At 35.3% G+C, this 14,594-nt stretch overlaps 1 protein-coding gene across 2 annotated transcripts; it reads left to right on the top strand.

Moving 5' to 3' along the window:
* The first annotated feature begins 10,784 nt into the window (after nt 1–10,784).
* Nucleotides 10,785–13,542, top strand: LOC100257116 (UDP-glycosyltransferase 87A1). Of its 2 annotated transcripts, none has more exons than XM_019220620.2 (2): nt 10,785–11,370; nt 13,087–13,542. In XM_019220620.2, exons 1-2 carry the CDS (start codon nt 10,878–10,880, stop codon nt 13,182–13,184), a joined length of 591 nt encoding a protein of 196 aa, XP_019076165.1. In that variant the 5' UTR covers nt 10,785–10,877; the 3' UTR covers nt 13,185–13,542. The 2 variants fall into 2 exon arrangements, with proteins under 2 accessions (XP_019076165.1, XP_019076164.1); XM_019220619.2 differs by lacking the exon at nt 13,087–13,542 and adding an exon at nt 11,765–12,810 and having other exon boundaries at nt 10,816–11,370.
* Nucleotides 13,543–14,594: the final 1,052 nt, after the last annotated feature.

Consider the following 14,594-nt stretch of genomic DNA (forward strand, 5'->3'; position numbering starts at 1 on the left):
ATTACAAACCTCCTTGAATTCCTTAATATGCGAGTAGAGATTCTCACTTTCCATCCCATGGAAAGTAGGTAGGAGTGGCACAATGTGAGGTCGGATTACTAGCTGCTCAATGAGAGACACTATGCATGAAGGTGCACTCATATGAAGTGGATGCATACGGTCCCTCATGGATCGGTATGCATTGAAATTATCCTCTTGACCATGTTGGCTATTCTGGTCTTCGGGTGGAACATCCATGATGTTCAAGCACACTTCCAACTCAGTTTCTTGAGGAGTTTCAATCTTCACAAGTCTTCCCTCAATATCTTTTATCCAATAGGGCATGCACAACTAGAGATCACTGAAACAAAAACAAAAGAAATACAATTCTAGGAAGAGGTTAAGGTTAGCTAAAAACTAAATAAAAGATAAGCTAAAATAGAGACAAAGAAAAAGAATTAGTAAAAGAAAAATCACCAAACTTGTGATGAAGATCACAAGTGTTCACCAAAAGTTATGTCAATGTACTTTGGTACCATCCCCGGCAGCGACGCCATTTGATTCTTGCGCCAGACGAGTGTTATCAACAAAATTTATAAAACTTAAATCACCTTACACTAGGATAGCATGGCTACTATAGTATAGTGGCTCTAGGATAGTCCACAGAGATTGGTTTTCTTCGTACAAGTGACTTTAGTGAAGGTAATGAAATGAAGCTTTTCCTTATGAAAATTAGCTTTTAAAGAAAATGGAATTGTGGTTGAAAAAGTTGATTTTAAGTTAAGCAAAGATATCAATTGAAGTTAACTACAAAGATAATGTCTCTTGGAGCTTTAGGTCACTAGGATCGGGTTCCTTAGGCAAATGGGGAGATTCCGGATCTTCTCCTTGCATTGGGGACAATAACATAAAGGATGGTTATCTCCCGAATTGGTTTTGTATTTAGAAATTACGATTTGATCCAAAGGGTTCATGAAAAATGGTAGTTGCTTCCCATTAATGGCTTCAAACACTAAATACCCTCACCTTGAACCACCTTCCAATGGCTCATACTTGATAACTAATGAACATCCATAGATCTAGCAATAAGCATCCATAGAATCCGGAAAGCTTACCAAGTATTGGCCATTCAAGATGATTTTCACCTTGAACCGCCTTCTAATGGCTAGTACTTGATAACTAATGGACATCCATGGATCTAGAAATAAGCATCCATAGAATCCGGAAAGCTTACCAAGTATTGGCCATTCAAGGTGATTCTAAGGGATTTAAAGCTAAACCTTGAAATAAAAACCATTAATAGTTAACAACTACATTCATTTAAAGCAAGGAAAACTCCCACCTTTGCATCCAGGTCCTTCACCTAGTTTCCATCACTCCAAGAAACGTAAAAATTAGCCACTCATTCCCTAAGAAATCATTCTCAGAGGTTATTTGGGTAGAAAGAAAAATGAAAACAAAATGAGAAGGAAAGACAGAACAAGGGTTCTATATATTTCTTCCTATGGGAATTACAAGTGTCGTATCTTCAAAAGATTATACAAAAATATATATCGTATAGAAATGTATTTCCAACCCCCCTTTATAGTTCCTAACCAAGAAATCCTACCATTGGTTGATTACAAGGAGAAAATAGTAATTTACACAAAAATCTGGAGATAAAAATCTAACGGAGTCGGTGCACAAGAAGATTTTGCAGACCATGCGAAATTTCGCATGGTGTGTGAAATTGTTCTTCACTTAGTCCTACAGCTGCTCCTCTTGATTTCGCATGCTATGCGAAATCTTCACATAGACATGGGAAATTGCAACATGTTGGATTTCTTCCTCTAGTTTTCTTCTTTGCATCTCTAATTGGCTTGACAACCTATCGCCAAGCTTGGCAAAGGGCTATGAAGTGCTCAAAAACTCAGATTCTTCATGTATTTGAGCTTCAACTTGCATTGTCATGGATTGCACAAAATTCTCTCTCATTCTTTGTTTGTTTCAATGATAAAAAAACTAGCCAAAAACAGATTAGTAACCCTTGCTAGGTTCCTTAATGTGCCAATTGAGTTAAAAAGTATTAACTACTACTCAAAAGTGTTTAAAATAGTTAATTTCAAGCTATAAAAGAGCATTTTTTGAGTAGTAATCAGGTATTGATTACACATTGAGAGCTTTGATATGTTTATCTGTGATACATGTTTGGTTATTATTATTCATTTGTGATATTGACATGTTGACTACATCAATTGATTCTCTTGCTTGCTTTAGCATATGACTTTTCTTGTTATATAATTATCTTGCTCTCTTTGACATGTATATTCTCTTTTTTGTATATCTCGTTCATATTGGCGTGATTGATTCTTTTTATTATATATTATCTTGTTTATCTCAACATATTGTTTATTCTTGTTATATACTTATCTTGTTTCTTGCTTAGTTTGTGTGTAGATATGAATGATATACCTGTTATTTGCTTGACTACCTGTTACATGACTACTCTTTTTTTGCATGATGCATGTATTGTTTGTTTGTGTGATGCACACATCTATCCCATTACCTCCAATTCTTTAGTCTCGGTTGACCTTGTTTCCCTTGATCTCATATTTGATATGAGACTTGTTACTTTGTTTGCTCTTTGACTAAGCTAGTGATTCGGAGTAGGGTTTAGTGATGGGTTATATCTATGTTTGGGAGCATTTTGGGAGAAGTCGACACATTGATGTTGATTGGAGTTTGATATTTGAAGACTTGTATAGCCTAAAGCTAGATTTCAAGATATTTGTGTGACCAATGTGTTTTCTTTCTACTTAGTTTGATAGGATTTTCGAATGCACCCACACCATTCACTGTGCACCTTAGATTACCACTGAGTGCTGAGAGATGTGAGAGTCGTCACCATTAGGAAACATTTTAGGATGTGAGATAGTGCATGTGTGGAAGTGATGGCCACCTTGCATGGAAACGTCCCCGTCTTTTCGTAGGTGTGAAGAAGGTTGTGTACCATGGGATGATATAATTGCTTCTGCTATGGATCTTTTAAAGTCCATTTTTTTTCTTTTTAAAGTCGTCTTGACCTTGTAGGTTAAGCCTTAGATATTTTTATTAGGATTCTTTTCCTACATGTGGGTGCATTTGAGAACTTTTGGGGCTACTTTAGTAACAACTTGGATCCAATACTCCATTTTTTGGTCTCTAGTTGAGAGTGCTTAGAGATTAGTGTGAGTTTGAGTATTAGTTAGACTACCACTTGTCATTGTAGTGTTGACTCCTTCTAGTTTTTTTTTTTTTTTTTTGTGTCTAGAATACTTTCTCCTTAGGGTTTTAGATAGTCTTCTTTTCTTGAGTTGACACATTCTTTCGGTTTGTTGTCACTTTCTGCTTGACGTTTTGGGATATGCTCATTGATTATGTTCATCCCTTTACATTTTTCACCTATCATGGGCTTGATACTTCATTCTTTGGTTGACTCACTTGATTCTATTTTCAACTTAATATTTTTATTCCAGAAAGGTGAAAGACATGTTTTCACATTCACAATGTTTTTTAGAGGTTCACCTTTATCACCTTATCATTTTTCTTTATGGAGCTTGGGTTGAAAGTGAATCATGGATATTTTGTTATAGATGGAGTATCAATCTCATTATAGTGTTATTTTTCACACTTTATTCATTTTCCGGATTATTGATAAAATTCTTTAGTCACATTTGTAGCCATCTCACAGTGGACACCTTTATGACCTTTGAGTTTCTATCGTTTATCTAGTCTTAGATTGTCATTACAGAACTGTATATCATATGATGTGTTGTACTTTTGACTTGAGACATCTATTCACTTACACGTTGTGGTCTTGAGGTTTGACCTATCATGGAGGATATTGAGCCTATTAGCCTAGGACCAGAGATTTGACTTAGGGAGTTTGAGACAATAACCCATCTTCTTATGATCAGAGCAGTGCCTTACTCACTCTCACATTGGTTTTGTCATCCATCCATTGTGAGCTTTACACAGTATTACCCTTGACACCATTACACAACCTTTTTATTCCTTGTTGTTCTAGCTTTGCACATCTCATCTCTAATCTGACCAAGTAAAGTGTGAGGAGTTTGAGGTCGAGATTGATATTGTATGGTGAGGGATGACTTATGATCTTTGGTTGGTTTATGATGTGAGGATTGGTCGATTGTCTAATGGGACTGTCACTTATTCCGCTATGAGTATAGAGATTGATCTTGCATGATGAGAGTTAGTTTGCGATGAACACTTGTGTTAGATGAAATCGTCGTCTATTTTACTTTGAGGAGATCATCTTTGAGATTATTATTGAGCATTTGGAGTAGGGTTTGACGCATGATTTCAGAGGGTTGATGTAGTTATATCAAATGGACATCAATCCTTAGTATTGATCATTTGAGGGCTTGAAAAAACGATGTTTGAGACTGTGGTCGTAAGATGGGTGACCTTCATTTCATTTAGCTCACACCATATTACTTTTATTGACATCTGAATCGTTGCAAGCCTTTTGAGCCTCACATGAGCATCATAACCTTTTCTTTCTTATAGCCTTGCTCACCTTTTGCACCAGGATAGGGGCTCTATTGTGTATATATGCTTTATTCGGGAGTTTCATGAGTCGTGGACTTATTGACTCATCTTCTTCATTATTATTTTTGTTGTCCTACCATCATTCTTCATCATACCTCATTGTTTATATCATTCATTCCATTTTTTTTCTTTTTTATCACGTTTCTTTTCATGTTTTGAGTAATGATTTTTCACATTTTAATGCATGGAGGATGGTCATATCCATTTCTACTCCCATCTCATGGGCATTGGATTGGAAATCCTTAGTTGAAAAGGTCATTTTGTCAGAAAGAGTTTGTATGCGTCATTGTTTGAGAGTATATCCATTTCATTATGTATTCTCAGATGAGCTCTTTTATTGATATTCAGAGTATGCACGGGTAAAAGAAAAAAAAAAAGAAATAATAAGCTCAAGTATTTATGTATGTATACAATGTCATTCTTCATTAAGTGTATATATTGGTCATTGAGGTTTGCTTCATTGAGTCAGTTTCTTATGAGAGTTCATGTGTGAGCTTTCAAAGACCCATATCTCCTTGTGCCTATCTCATTATGTATCTTATGTGTGAAAGAAAAATGACATCATCCTAGGGATTTCGAATTATTGTCTCATTCATCAGTCTATACGTTAATGATTTGACTATTCTTCATGTTTGATTTCAGTAGATCAATGCTCATTCATTTTCCTTTGATCTATTTGTTCTTCTCATGATATCTCATTCACCTTGTCTACATTGTTCTTCGTTCATATTGATTTACATTCCATGTTCGATATTTTCCACATATCATTCTTATACATCCCATCAACAGTTTCATATTCTTTATTTCTTCTCTTTCATCATTAATATATTCATCTTAGATTCTTTCTTCCTCACTGATATATTCATATTGGACGTCCTCAAATCTATGGTTTATGAGATTTTCTATACATATTGCATTTTATACAGGAGGGTATGGGATTTGATCATTGGGTATTTGAGCCTAGTTTCCTTTTGTTTCTTTCATCCTATCACCCTATCACCCTAGCCTACGTTACGTCCCAGGTCTTAAGACTACCTTAAGGCCATGACATCACGTATTGTGTTTGATAGCTCTCACATGGGTGATATTTGAGATTGGTTAAAGAGCATTTTGATTGTGATGGACCAGGAGTTGTGGTATGACCCTACATTAGGGCATAGCCACCTTAGAAAGTTTTTAGCGGATATGCAACTATTCTGCTTGATACATCGCATTAGGGCAAACCTTTCTTGGTTGGGGGTTGATTTTTTAGATGACTATTATGTCAGGGCATACTCCTCTTAATCGATGATGGATTTCGAGTCATGGTCATTCATCATAGGAAATCAAACATTTTTTTTTTCACATTGGAGCATGAGATATAGGAGAAAGATTTGATTTGATATGCTTATATTGGGGCATACCTTACTCATTGATGATTGATTTTGGAGGTATTTGTCTTATTTGAGGCATGCCCATTTTGAGAAGGTGTATTCATACTAGGGCATAACCACTTTGCTGATTTTTTACATTGAAACTCGACTTTCTGTTTATGATTGTTATTTTTGATGGATTATAAAGATTATGATATTTTTTAGATTAGTTTTTTTAGCTCACCTAGTTTGATTTGGCTACCTACTTACCTTTGTTGGACATCCAAACATCCTATTTTTGATACCATTATACATGCATCTATCTTGTCAGAGCCTTGCATATCTTCTTTTGAGCCCACATATTTGATCATCCTACATGACTTTATCTCCTTATTTTGATCAAAGAAGGATATAAATTAGTCTTTGAGTTTTTTTAGTCGGGTTTTCACATGCCTTTGAACATTAGGTTCAACATCTTCCATGATGGTAGAGCCTATTAGATTGTTGATGTATTTGTGATAATGTTTTCATGTTGATAGTTGACATGTCATGTCTTGAATTGCTTACATTTTAGACTTAGAGTCTTGGTCAACATTTGTTTGGCCTATTATTTTGGTTTCTGTGATGCATGGTCATGTTTGAGCATTTGTTGATTGAGGCTATATGTTTTCATTGCATTGTCATTGAGCATATCATACAGTGTCTTGTATGGTGACATTCAGTGTCTTTTGTTGGTCATTATCTTACACTGGGGCATACTCCCATCTTTGAGTTCACCAACTCTTTTGCAGATTTTCTCATTACTTGATCCGTTTCCTGATTTTTGTGAATCGTCATACTAGGGCATACTCCATTTAGCGCTCTTCTACTGGGGCATACCCTCTTCTGGGTTTATCATATCTCATATTGACTTCATGGTCATTTGCCCTTTTTGCCGACCCTTTCCAAGTCGTTACACTAGGGCATGCCCCATTTCTCGTTGAGTTCATTATCCTAATCACTTCTTTAGGTTTTTTTTTCGGTGTTTTTTTTTGTTACAGACCATATTCCTTGTTTCCTGTTTTTGCTTTAGGTGTTTTTGATTTTAGATTGCATACTTCATTTTTTTTCCCAAAGCTTATTTAGGACATCTCATTTCCTTCAGTTTTTTTTAGGGCATTCCTCTTTCATTAGTTTGTTTAAGACATCCTCACACCGTCAGTTTGTTTAAGGCATTCCCATTTTTTCAGTTTTTTTAAGGTATCCCTCTTTCATCAGTTTGTTTAGGACATCCTCCTACCATCAGTTTGTTTAGGGCATCCTCCTTCTTTCAGTTTGTTTAGGGTATCCCCTTTTCCTTTAGTTTTTTTAGGGTATCCCCCTTTCATCAGTTTGTTTAAGACATTCTCTTACCGTTAGTTTGTTTAGGGCATCCCCCTGTCATTAGTTTATTTAGACCATTTCTCTATCGTTAGTTTGTTTAAGGCATCCCCCTACCATTAGTTTGTTTAGGGTATCCCCCTTGCGTCAGTTTATTTAAGGCATCCCTCAGCCGTCACTTTGTTTAGGGAATCCCCCCACCATTAGTTTGTTTAGGGCACCCCTATTTCTTTAGTTTGTTTAGGGCATCCCTATTTCTTCAGTTTGTTTAGGGCATCCCCCTTTCATTAGTTTATTTAAGGCATCCACCTTCATTCAACTTGTTTAAGGCATCCTCTTACCTTCAGTTTGTTTAGGGCATCTCCCTTCTTTTAGTTATCGCACCACCATAGATTTACGTTTATGGGCATTTGATTTAGTTATCTCACCACCATAGATTTTCATCTATGGGCATTTCAGATTCACCACCACAGATTAGACATCTATGTTACCACCATGGATTAGACATCCATGGGCATTTCAATTTTCATCACCATAGATCAAACATCCATGGACACTTCAGTTATCTCAACACATAAATCAGACATCCATGGACACTTTAGTTATCTCACTACTATGGATCAGATATCCATAGGCGCTTCAATTATTTCACCATCATAGATTTTCATCTATGAGTCTTGATTAAATTCCTACCACTATAGATTGGATATCTATGGGCCTTGATTAGTTTTCACCATCATAGATCATACATCTATGTGCATTTCAATCTTCACCACCATAGATTAGACATCTATGGGCATTTGATCAGTTCTCACCACCATAGATCATACATCTATGGGTCTTTAAGTTTTACCATCATAGATTTTCAACTATGAGCCTTGATTAGATTCTTACCACCATAGATCATATATCTATGGGTCTTTTAGTTTCACCATCATAGATTTTCATTTATGAGCCTTGATTAGATTCTCACCACCATATATTGGATATCTATGGGCATTTCAGATTCATCACCATAAATCATACATCTATGGGCATTTCAGATTCACCACCATAGATTTTCATCTATGGGTTTTGATTAGTTTTCACCACCATTGGTCAAGCATTTATGGGCAATCAAACTAATTGTAGTGATAGATCAATAATTTTATTCAAAATATTATTATGATCTAAATCAATGTGCAAAAAGTAATTCATAAATCAAAATTTCAAGATAACATAACATGATTTAAAGCATCTTGTTGTCTCAAAACTTTAATTGAAATACTACAAATTCATCTGAACATATATATAAAGATATAACATAATATACTCAGAACAATAGTTGAACCTATTATAATTTCAAAATTATTTTTGGATAATGAAATTATTACATTAATAAAAATATCATATGTGACAATATGCAATAATATATATTATTTTATATAACTCAAAACTTTTCAATCATAAAAACATGCTATAAATAAAATTGACATGCAAAATCAATTTATTAATCATAAGACCAAGTCATATATTTCACATGTATCAAAAAAAAAATCTCAATTTTCTAAATCAAAAGATTATTGTGTGTGTTGTGGCACAATTTGCAAGACATGCATCTATGTTGGATGTTGCATGATGTATCAAGGTATGAGAGAGATCCATGTATCTTCAAGTATAAATAAAGAAAAGAATTTAAATGAGAAATAATAAGAAGTGAAATAAACTATAAAAGATGAATAATAAACAATGTGTTCAAAAGATGATAACAAAATAAACCTATTTGCAAAAAACTAAATAAAAACATAATATTTAATCATAACAAACATTTCCATCACCAATTAGATAGTCAATTTTCCCATTAGGGTTCTCAAAGAAATTTGAAACATCTAAATGGGTTAGATCCACTGAGCCATCACTATCAATGAAGTTCATTTCAATTTCCTTTCCTTTTGCTTTTATTGAGGCTTGATAAAGGTCAACCAAATGCTTTGAAGTACGACAAGCACATGACCAATGTCCTTTCATACCACATTTATGACATTTATTCTCATAAGCATGTTTACTTTGTGGTTCTAGCCCTTTTTCAGGTTATATCTTTGAATTATTCCACTTCTAGTGATTTGAGTTGTTCTTTTTACTTTGAGAACCACTATGATGATAAGAATTGTGTTTACCACGACCTTGACCTCGTCCATATCCACGTCCTTGTCCATGTCTAAGAGTTTGAATAGATGTGGCATTGGCTTCAGGCAATGACACAGACCTAGTAGGACGAGATTGATGGTTTTTTTTTTAATAAAAACTCATTATTTTGTTCAGCCACAAGAAAACATGAGATCAATTATGAATATTTAGTGAAACGACGCTCTCGATATTGCTTATGTAAGAGCACAATTGAGACATGAAAAGTCGTAAATGTTTTTTCAAGTATATCTTCTTCAGTGACTTTTTCTCCATACAATTCTAATTGTGAGCTAATTTTGAATAAAACTAAGTTGTAGTCACTAACAGACTTGAAATCTTGTAATCTCAAGTGCATCCAATCATAATGTGCCTTTGGAAGAATTACGGTCTTTTGGTAGTCATATTGTTCCCTTAGATTATTCCAAATGATGAAATGATCTTTGATCGTAAGGTATTCACCTTTTAATCCTTCATCAATGTGATGGCGAAGAAATATCCAAGCTTTGGCGCGATCATGCATAGATGCGTCATTTTCTTCTTTAATGGTATTTCCAAGATTCATCGCATCTAGATGAATTTCAGCATCTAGAACCCAAGATAAGTAGTTTTTGCCCAAAATATCGAAAGCAACAAATTCAAGCTTTGTAAGGTTTGACATTATCTGAAAACTATATATATAGAATAAGATTAATAAAAAATATTTCAATTATTATAATAAACTATTACTAAAATGCTTTAACAATATTTCAAGTAAATAATATCTAAAAATATAATAACCTAAAATTTATCAATTATAGATATGGTAAAAATGTATAAATGTGGAATAGGAATTAAAATAATATATTTTAGAAATACATATAATTTTTTTTTTTTTTTTTTTTGTTATCTTAAATTTTATCTTATTTATTATTTAAATTTTCTTATAAATATATATAAAAAATTATAGATAGATGTTAAATTATATAATTTGATGAATTCAATAAACCCAGTTTAATATGAGCGATTTGAATTCAATATGAGTTTAGAGAAATGTGATTGACTTGACTGTCTCATGTTAGAGGTTAGACTTAGATTGATTGGTTTTCATTCGGTTGCACAATGTCGCAGTAAACCTATAATTTAGGTAACATATTATTATAATAATAATAATAAGATATATAATAATATATAAGGGTAGTAGAAGGGCAAACAGTTAATTTTACCTTTTGTTTTAGTCAAAAGAAAGATTTTCTATATACTCTAATTTTAATTAATGAAAATGAAAGGTTTAACCACTTGACACGTGAGAGTCACAAGGTGAAGGTTGAATTGTGGAACTGGTGGGGCAATTTTTGTGGATTCTCCACTATATAGCCCTCTTTTGCAAATTGATCAGAACCAAAGAGAGAGTCGCAACCCTATCCTCCCACTCCTTTCCTCTTAGGTGTCGGAATGGATTCCGACGACACTGAACGGTCCAGATCATGCCACGTGGTGGCCGTGCCATTCCCGGGAAGGGGCCACGTCAACCCCATGATGAACTTCTGCGAGCTGCTAGTTTCAAGACGAGACGACATACTTATCACCTTCGTCGTCACAGAGGAGTGGCTCGGCTTCATCGGCTCCGACAATAACCCACCTCGCATCCGATTCGGCACGATTCCCAACGTGATCCCGTCCGAGCGAGTTCGCGCCGACGACATACCCGGGTTCATCGAAGCAGTGTTGACGAAGATGGAAGGTCCGTTTGAGCGGCTCCTCGATGGGTTTGAGCTACCGGTAACCACCATAGTAGCTGATACCTTTTTGTTCTGGCCGGTTCGCATTGGGAATCGCAGGAACATTCCGGTGGTTTCGTTCTGGACGATGGCGGCGTCCGTGTTCTCCATGTTCCACCATTTCGATCTCCTTTTGCAGAACGGGCATCATCCCATCGATATATCAGGTGCGTAACTATTTAGTAATAAATAATAATCTAAGTGTATTTTTTTTATGAAAAGACAATATGCCTTTCTAGCTGTACCACTAGTGAGTTGAAGCACATTCATTTGGGTCTTTCTTCGTCCTTTTGCTCCGTCTTTGAAAGTAGATGTCATGAATCTGATCATTCTAAAAGTAAGAAATCGTAAGCCATTCTTTCAGTCAAAGTTGAAAATTCTGGAAATAAAGAAGACAAGAATACAAAAGAATCACGGCTCTTATGGCTGATACATATATATATTTTCGATTCTTTCAGTCAAAGTTGAAAATTCTATAAATAACGAAGACAAGAATACAAAAGAATCACGGCTCTTATGGCTGATACATATATATATTTTTCTGTTGTGGCATTATGATAGAAAGGGGAGATGAACGTGTGGACTATATCCCTGGACTTTCTGCAACGCGCATAGCAGATTTTCCGGCATTACTCCACCATAAAAACCCAATCTTGCCTTGAACAAGAGAAGTACTTTCATGGGTGCCCAAAGCTCAGTATCTTGTGCTGGCTTCCGTCTATGAACTGGAAGCTCGAGTCATCGACACTCTAAAATCAATATTCTCGTTCCCCATCTATCCCATCGGTCCTTTAATACCTTATTTCAAACTCGGAGACAGGTCCTCCGTAGCTACTGCTGCGGATGACCTCCACTACTTCCAGTGGTTGGACTCCCAACCTTGTTGCTCCGTCTTGTACATCTCCTTTGGAAGTGTTGCTTCAGTCTCGAGTGCCCAGATGGATGAAATTGCAGCTGGGTTGCGCGACAGCTGTGTTCGGTTCTTCTGGGTGGCACGTGGGCCAACTTCACGGCTGAGAGAGGTGTGTGGGGAGACGGGATTGGTGGTGCCTTGGTGTAATCAATTGGAGGTGCTCTCACATTCTTCTATAGGGGGGTTCTGGACCCATTGTGGATGGAACTCCACCGTCGAAGGCCTTTTTTCTGGGCTTCATTTTCTCACTTTTCCCGTAGGACTTGATCAAGTTTCAAACAGTAAGGCAATTGTGGAGGATTGGAAGACTGGGTGGAGGGTGAAGAGAAATCAGCCGGCCGGAGCTGAAACTTTGGTGACGAGAGAAGAAACTGTCAGGATTGTGAAAAGGTTTATGGACTCGGAAAGCATTGAGGTGAAGGAAATGAAGAGAAGAGCAAGAAAACTTCAGGAGATTTGTCGACAAGCAACTGGGAGAGGTGGATCCTCCGAATCCAACATCAATGCTTTTATTAGCGAAATTACGCAACTCCCCAGCCATTAAGCAGATTTCAGAGTGATAATAATTTCAAAATCAATGAAATGATGTCAGAGCTCTACAGCTTCATTGTTACTAAATGATTTGAATATATGTTCTCAAATGCTTTTAAGTTATTGAATAAAAGAACATAAATGGCCTTCCAGCTTGAATGAAGTGAGAGTCTGCTTTCTCAAATTATTTGTCTTCTTTCGCTTCTTATTAAATCTAGCTTATAAATGCAAATATCTTACAAGCGTTACGCCCTGCTCTCATCACTTCTTTCATTTCTGGAGTTACAAATGGTTAATTAAGACTATTATTATCATTAAATCTCCCCATGCAAATATATTAAAAGTATTTGGCTCTTATTAAATCTGCGAATCTTCCCTCACATACGCACTTTTAAACAAATTGATCATCTTACTCTACCACTTCCATTTTTGGCGTCAGCTCCAGGAATCACAGTCAGTCACCGGAAAACATGGATTCCGAACACGCTGGACTCACCAGATCATGCCACGTGGTGGCCGTGCCGTTCCCCGGGATAGGCCACGTCAACCCTATGATGAACTTCTGCAAGTTGCCAGCTTCAAGAAGAAATGACATACTCATAACCTTCGTCGTCACGGAGAAGTTGTTCGGGGCTGGTTAACATCAGAGTCCGCACAATTCCGGACCTGACCCCGTCTGAGCAAGATCTGTTAGTTTTTTTCCTATAATGTGTGGCCATATATAATTATATTTATATGAATATTATTTAAGGGTACCAATTGATAGGTAGGTGAATCAATTGATTGGGCATCCAAGAGTCTTATGTATGGAAGACTCAAATTACAAATGGGGAATTAGAAAATTTAACTCATATGAATATGGTGTTACAACTTTTGTAACCCCATCATTATGAAATTTATTTTGTACATTATGTTTGAGTAATGGAAGAAAATGAAAAAGTATAACCTATGCAATTATATAGATGCATTCAAGTTCATAACCCACCATTACCCATTAATTTGTATATAATGGGTGTAAATAATAAGTATAACTCTCATATAGTCTTTGATGGGAAGACTAAGAGATGTACAACTTATTATAAATTGAGGTCCCAAATTACACTCTCATTCTTATGTCTTTTTCTTTCAACATATACCACACAAGTGACCCATCCACTATATGAGAGCAGTGAGTTGAAGACTTTGAGAATACAATTCACAAGGTGACTCAATCTCACTTCATGGATCAAGGTAAGAATATGATAATTATTTTAGCACTTATAAATTATTTTGTTTTATGTATCCAAAATTGTTTTTAAAAATAATTATTTCCGCATAAAGTTTATGAAAGTTTGGTTAACAATTGGTATCAAAGCCAACCAATTTTGGATCATAAAACATATTTTTCCATTTTTTTATTATTGTTTGATCTTATGGACAACTAAAATATATATGATGTGATGCATATGAATGATGGAGTAACACACATTTTCAATGCTTCATGATTTCAATCATATTTGCATGATTTTATGAAAGTTGTAAAAAAAAAATATGATTAGTAATTTAAATGTGTGACTATGGAAATCTCAAGAAATAGTTTTTCTAGTATGCATGTTTATTTACTTGTTTGTTTGAAGATGATCATATATATATATATATATATATATATGTGTGTGTGTGTGTGTGTGTGTGTGTGTGTGTGTGTGTGTGTTGTTCAACTTATAAAACAAGTGTTGATCAACCCAACGGAGGATCATCACCATGTTTGATTATATGACAAGAGTTTAATAATAAAAGGTTGATGAAGTTTTTACCTAACGGTATTAAACTTCTTTACATTTCAATACTTTTATTTTAATAATTATGTCATATCTATATGATTTATGAATTATTATAATCCAACCCAACGGAGGGATTATAATAATATATATTTGGATTATGTGATTGTAGTTCGGTCCAACGAATGAA

Source organism: Vitis vinifera, chromosome 6 (genome assembly GCF_030704535.1).
Source record: "Vitis vinifera cultivar Pinot Noir 40024 chromosome 6, ASM3070453v1".
In the NCBI taxonomy this organism is placed as follows: domain Eukaryota; kingdom Viridiplantae; phylum Streptophyta; class Magnoliopsida; order Vitales; family Vitaceae; genus Vitis; species Vitis vinifera.

What these genes read in the sequence shown, in the direction of transcription:
- LOC100257116 (XM_019220619.2), top strand. Translation starts at nt 10,878, where the DNA reads ATGGATTCCGACGACACTGAACGGTCCAGATCATGCCACGTGGTGGCC. An exon ending in TCATCCCATCGATATATCAG is followed by an intron (nt 11,371 to 11,764) that starts GTGCGTAACTAT and finishes GCATTATGATAG; the next exon opens with AAAGGGGAGATGAACGTGTG.